The sequence below is a fragment of the Solanum pennellii genome, chromosome 8 (assembly GCF_001406875.1).
Source record: "Solanum pennellii chromosome 8, SPENNV200".
NCBI classification, from domain to species: domain Eukaryota; kingdom Viridiplantae; phylum Streptophyta; class Magnoliopsida; order Solanales; family Solanaceae; genus Solanum; species Solanum pennellii.
The window spans coordinates 70,515,585-70,522,496 of record NC_028644.1 but is presented as its reverse complement, the minus strand read 5'-3'; the positions used below and the strand labels follow the sequence as shown (position 1 = coordinate 70,522,496).

At 33.5% G+C, this 6,912-nt stretch overlaps 1 protein-coding gene across 1 annotated transcript in view; it reads right to left on the bottom strand.

Moving 5' to 3' along the window:
* Window positions 1-4,490, bottom strand: part of LOC107027268 (B3 domain-containing transcription factor NGA1-like) — a 7,342-nt gene extending 2,852 nt beyond the window's left edge. Inside the window, exons 1-3 of the mRNA XM_015228447.2 lie at window positions 3,125-4,490; window positions 2,598-2,682; window positions 1,186-1,272 (exon numbers count right to left, since the gene is read on the bottom strand). Of these exons, the coding sequence (XP_015083933.1) occupies window positions 2,618-2,682; window positions 3,125-4,220 (1,161 nt within the window). The 5' untranslated portion in view covers window positions 4,221-4,490 and the 3' untranslated portion in view covers window positions 1,186-1,272; window positions 2,598-2,617. The remainder of the gene's footprint in view (window positions 1-1,185; window positions 1,273-2,597; window positions 2,683-3,124) is intronic.
* Between the last annotated feature and the right edge of the window lie 2,422 nt (window positions 4,491-6,912).

Below are 6,912 nucleotides of genomic sequence, written 5' to 3'. Positions count from 1 at the left end.
TCCCCCTTGCCCCCATCCACTACCCCCACCCCACCCCCACCACCCAAAAAAAATAATTTTATTTTTAAAAAATATTTTAATTTCATAAATTAATTTTTATTCTAGTAAAAATAAAAGATGTCTCTCAAAAACATTTTTAATTCATAAATTAAACACTAAAAATCATTTCCGGAAAATATTTTTCTAGTTACCAACCAAACACGAGAAAATAAGTCCAAAATCTACTTGTTTTCCAGGAAAACATTTTCTAGGAAAACATTTTCCATGGAAAACATTTTCCTCCGTACCAAACACACCCTTAAAGTATGTACTATTCAATCCAGATTAATGTTAACACGCACTAACAAGCACAATTAACTTTGTGCTTTTATTCAAAAGAAAACAACTTACCGAGTTGTTAAGTTTATTTATTATCTGAAAAGAGCCAGCTAGTATTATTTTATTTCTACTTAGCTTGGTTTCAGTTACCTGAGAATCTATTTCTCTCTTTTGGCCCAGGGAAAGCTACGATATATTAAAAATGATCTTTAGCGGCAATTAATTAATGACAATAGCTTAATTGCCACTAAAAATGTATTTTTAGTGGCAGTTAGCATTCTTTGTAAATGTCTCTAAAGTCTTAAGCAACATTAAATCCAATGACAATCAATTAATGCCGGTAACAGATTTAGCCCTCTTTTTGTTATTGTGTATAATTATTACCGCATCCCATTACTAATTGTGTATAAGAAACATATAACAACACTTTCTGCAAACACCATACCAATTTACATAGAGATGCTAAGGTTAGGAAATTACTAGATCTGGAGAATAAAAGAAATTATATTATTAGAAGGTCAAATATGTTTTTGGATTTATAAATACATGCTCAGGATTGGTAGTTAATTAATTTTTAAGGCTAACATTGAATTTATGAGGTATAAAATTGGAGTGAACGAAACAATGCAATAAAGGAACGACACCCTACAGTATTTGGAAACTATTTAACATTACACTTGACATTTCACATGCTCTTATATTCATACAAATACCATATAACATGTTTAAGCTGCAAGTTCTTAATGTACTTGTGATATGTGCAACAACTCTTTTTTTCTTAAACTCCACATGCACTCATCAAAGATGAAACGAAAGGAATAATACTAATTATGCTCTGTATCACAAAATGAATAAAAGAGGACTAACCTAAGACAGATGCTTAATTACTTGGAATATCAAACCAGCAAAATCTTGTATGTATATCCAAGCTCAAAATCGATCAGATAACAAACCCTGAGTAGTGTAAATATACATCGTAGAGATCTTTAATATATGTGCACTATTAGGAAAGATTAAAAAAGATACTCCATCTGTCAGCTACTGTTTGTCATGATTTCTATTTTTAGAGTTAAACTATAAAAATTTTGACTAACATTTTAATATGTATTTTTTCATTATATTGATATTACTTTCCATATAGTTTTGAATATCTAATCTTTTTTGTTTAAAATATCAAATTAATATAATCTAATTAACTTTGAAAATTAATCAAACTGACTTTCGAAAAGCACAACATAACAAATAAAAATAGACGCAGGGGTTAATTATGTTAGAGACAGCTAATTAATTGTTTAAAGGAAGAAGAAAATTTAGAAAAGGGGTTGTTGCCTTCCTCCCCGTATTTGATTTCAGATACAAATACATAGAAGTACCATTTTCAAACAAAACTCTCATATTCGACAGATATGTGGTCATACTAGGAACAATAAGATTAGAAATGACAATATTCAGAATAAGGTGGGAACGGCCTCCGTGGTGCACAAGATGAGAGAGGCGAGATTGAGATGGTTAGATTATGTGAAGAGGAGATGAGTGGATGAGGTGCAAGAGGTTGGTTAGAGGGTACAAGGAGAGGCAGAGATAGACCGAAAAAGTATTAGAGAAAAGATGAATGACACGATATGACTCAGCCCAAGATTATTGAGGACATAACTTTAGATAAGAGGGTGTAACGGGCATGTATCAGAGTAGAAGGTTATAGTAGGTAGTGTAGTGTTGTCGTACTTAGAGTAGTCGGTGTTTGTCATCTTACTAGTACTAGTACTCGTTTTTCTATAACCATCAGTATTTGTTATTGTTTCCATTACTCTATTTTAATATGTTGCGTATGGTGCTTCAATTATTATGTTATTTTGCTTTTGCCACAGTAAAATTTGATTGTTTTTATTTTTTGTGACTTGATATGTTTATTTTTTGTTTTTGTTTTTGGAATTGCTTAAGCTAGGTTCTTTTGAAAACAGTTTATATATCACCATGACGTAGTGATAAAATCCGTGTACATTCTACTCTCTCCAACCCCACTAGTGAGATTCTATTGGGCATGTTATTGTTGTTGATATGTTAGCTCTTTTCTTCTTTTTTTTTTTTTTAGAATAGAAAAGGCATACAGGAAGAAGTTACTAAGATTTTAAAAAAGAATAATATATATGAATGACGACTAGTGACTAGTGAATGAAGATATTAACTATACATAGATATTAGTAGAAGTAGCTGGTAGCTCGTATGATCAGTTGATGATAGATGGCCAAGTTAGTCAAGATGAAATGTTATGTACGTACCTTTTATAAAAGCTAGCTAGCTAGATCTGGAGCAACCGCAGTACCTGGGGGGCGTGCCCAGTGAAGCAGCGACAAGAACAAGAACCTACCAAAGGTAATAAAAACAAAAATTCATGAATGAATGATGAAAAAGATAGCACGACTTTTGTTAATTCCCTTCTGATCCCATCATTCATTAGCCTGAGTGAGGAGCTAGCTATGCATTCCCACTGCTAGGAAATCAATACAGCAAAGTTTGTTAGATCGAGAGAGATAAGGAAATATATTTTTTTTTTATGAATATAAGTATATAGAAAATATATGTAGTATTTTTCCTCTTGTTGAAAAATCAGACATAAAATAACCTGATATTTTACTAGTATTTGCAAAATATTTCAAAATCGTATTATTACACAAATTTAACTTGGACACTCAAGGACGGGATTTCTTTGTGCGGGATGGCCCGTACCAGTCCACCACTTAGGTTAATTCTCTTCAATTTACACATCAAATGTCCAAATCCAAATTCAAGGACATGGATGCCTTGCCTTTGTCAAATGATTCTTCTTCGGTGGCTGCCGGCCGGTTGGTATCATAGTCGTTAGAAGTCCTGAATGATAATGATGAAAATTGGGGGACATGAGAATAAGTTGTTGTAGCGGCGGGATTAGGCAAGGAAGAAGATGAGGACGTGATTTCACATGAGTCTGAGATGGGACAGTCCATATTCACACCGAACAACCTGAATCGCTTTGCTGCTGCCTTGCCTTGAACAACCGGTACGGAGTCGAACACCACTGGCTCCACAACCCTGCCACTAGTACTACTATTACTATGACCTCTTAATTGCATTAACCCAGCCTGCTGTGGAACTTGGGCTGACCCCGATCTGAGATAAACTACTGATCCGCTCGGACAAGGGTTTCCATTTACCACAGTTGTACGGCTGTTGATGAAATTACAAGTGTCGTAGTAATAATTAGGACTGGATCCGTGAGATTGTTGTTGATGAGACATGCTGCCAGTTGCAGGTTCCAGGGAATATTGTAAATGTGATTGGTCAGGAGGCTGCAAAAAGAGAGGACGATCCCAAGCAGCAGCTGGGTACTGAATATTAGAGCGGTACAAGTTATTATGGAGATGATGATTAGTCATGAAGTGGAGATGATCGGGGGCGTTTGGACGGCGCCTCCAGTCGATGAAGAGACGATCCTTGCCCAATTCACCGACTCCACGCTGAAATGAGACAATATCCCCAGCATCGAGCTTCTTCTCCTTGACGAAGCGGCTCCAACCTTTGGTCATTACATAGCTTTGACTGCTATTCCAATAGGAATATCTGAAGCGCCAAGGCTTTCCATTCGTGTCTTCGAAATTGAGCAGGAGGCCTTTCTCGTTGGTAGAGGAATCCAGAGGAAAATACTTTTCTGCGTGCTGTTTGGGGATGACTAACCGATTGAGCTTGCCGACGTCACTGGGAGTGACTACCTTATCGAACATGTGTTCTCGTTCAATCGTGTTACTTTCACCCACTTCATCTGCCATATCACTACTATTAGTGGTGCTTCTTTGCTGATGGGAGAAATCAGGATGAGAAAATGGGCCTTGATCGTTGAAGCCACGTCCATCTGAGAAGAAATTCATGATTGAGGACCCAGCATAGATCTAATCAGATAGGACCCAAAAAGCGTAGTTATTAGTGTGAGAGGAGCTGCAACTAGCTAGGGTTGAAACAAAAAAAATATATAATTTTTTTTTGTCGTCGTTCCGTGATGACTCTCATTAATTATCACCCATTCCGGAGTAGTCAGATTCAAAAGCCGCCTCTTACTTCTCTCTTCTTTGTGTCTGTGTGTGAGAGGGAGAGGGAAAGAGACAAGGTACGTGGGTAATTTGTCTAAGTGGGTGGAATCTTCTTTTTTTTAAGTTAGGTAAATTTCTTTCTAGTTATTCTCTTTTAGACTTTCTTCCGAGTTCATTCGCTCGTTGGGTCGGGGCCCACGAATTATCTGGTTGGGTTCATGTGAGCTCGTCCTTGTCATCATCCCAATTAAAGTTCTCTTTAACTCCTACTAAACAATATAACTGAACTCCTTCTCTCTAACTATCTTAACCTTACTTTTATTTCTTTTTTATTAATTTTAATTAATAATAAAGGGATCAAGTATACCTACAAAACTCACACATACCGTAGAGATTCATTGTGAGGGTAAAATCCGATCCAATAAACTAAATCGGAATGATTAAATAATTCATTTTATTTGGTTTTGGTTCAAAAAAATAAATTAATAATATCTTAATGAGTTAAACAAAACAAAAGAATATACATATCTTTAATTAAATATACATAATATATTAAGTTTTATGAATAATTTGAATATTTTATAGATATTTATGAAAGTGAAAAAAAATAAAAGAAAAAAGTCCAACAAAAGGTCAATTAGAATCCAAGCCGAAAAACAAAAAAAAATATAACAAAAGTAATATTTTAACTTTAACTTTCCACATAACATGTTTAAGATCACAAGATTAAAAGAAAATTTTGGTACGTAATTTTAACTTAAAACCACAAGATTACAAATTTTTATTTCATTTTTTAAACTCTATTTTAAGTCGAATTTGATCATCCTTTTTAAAATGAAGGGATAAAAGTTAAACCTCTTCAAGGTTTTCAAGGTCATAACTGGTGGTTGATGGGTTGCTTTGTTATCCTATATTTGCAAAATAATTTGCTTTTTTCTATTATTCCACTTTGTATTTTATTTTCGTGTAACATTAGTAATTGATAAATAATATATTTAATTAAATTAATTTTATTTAAAATTTTGATCAACGACAAAAACTCAAATCGGCCCGTAAATACCTTGCCTAAGGTTAAAACGTTGATGAAAGTGCCATTTAAGTACTAGGGATGGCAATGCAGTCAGGCAGAAGTGGAATGGGACAGGTCAAAGCTTTTGCGGGTGTGGAGCGGACGGGGCAAGGCGAGATTGGTTTAAATAGATTTTTTTTGAATTCAAGTGGGGCGGGGCAGGTTTTGGGTTTGAAAATGAATATTTTAAATTCATAAATTCACACATTTCATACCAGTTTTACACCTTTTGGGCACTGCATATGATGAACAAAAGAGTTTATGAAAAAACCGTTTTGAATGGCCAAAAACTAGAAAGAAAAATAAAGTTACTAGCATTCAGTATTTTATGTAATCAATTCAAAATTATCACAAAAAAAAATGTTACTGACATATTTAAAAGAGTATAATAAAATTGCATTATAGTTCTACACTAGCCTATTAATTTTAGCAGTTACATAAACATATGAAGCAATTGATAAAGTAGAATTAGTAAGGTAAAAACAAACTGTATTCAGTATTTTAATTTCTTTTAGAAATTATGTAAGGCAGGTGGAGTGGGTTTATGCGAATTGGTGCGGGACATGATAAAAATAACAAATTATGTTATGTGGGATGGAGCGGGGGATTGAAATCTTAGCGGGTTTGTACAAATTTACCCCGTAACCGTTCAACAAAATGTGTTGAGTGAAAAGCGAGTGTAAAGACAAACCCGTGTATTGGGTTGTCTTATTCAGGATACGGATTGTTGTTGTGACTTTCACGGTGATAATTCAAACGTTAATTAAAAAGAAACATATAATTACCACCTAATTGTGATATTTATGTCGTGTCGTGAGGCTACGCTACTTGAGGTTTAAAACATCGCTTCCAATCCGATAAATCAAGCTTTATGATTCTTTTGGATAGATATTTTATTCTTTGATGTGTTTAGCGGTGCAAGACTTAGAAGATGGCAATACGATGTTAGAGTATCACAACTGAATTTTTTTTATTCGAAAAAAAATCTCTAACGCTACTTTATATATATATATATATATATATATATAAAGTTGGACACTTCATGTCTTTGGTATAGTAGTAGTAATAGGAGAAGAATTGGAATTGGGGACAACAATAAAACTTAATTCACTCTATAGACACTTGATTTATTTTTATCTTATTTTCTAGGGTTAGGCTTCTAAAAGAAGAAAAAGTGTGGGGCCATGGGTTTGTTCGACTTTTTTAAAACTTGGGGTATATTTGTGAATGTAGGGTCAAGGACTTATTTAGTGTTTTTAAAACTTAGAAAAAATATATATGTTTACCAAAAGAGATATATATTGGACTTATTTAGTGTTTTTAAAACTTAGAAAAAATATATATGTTTATCAAAAGATATATATATATATATCAAAAAGACACCTTTTTGGGACATGTTAACATATATATATTATATATATTATAATCTCAATATATATATATATATATATATATATATACTAT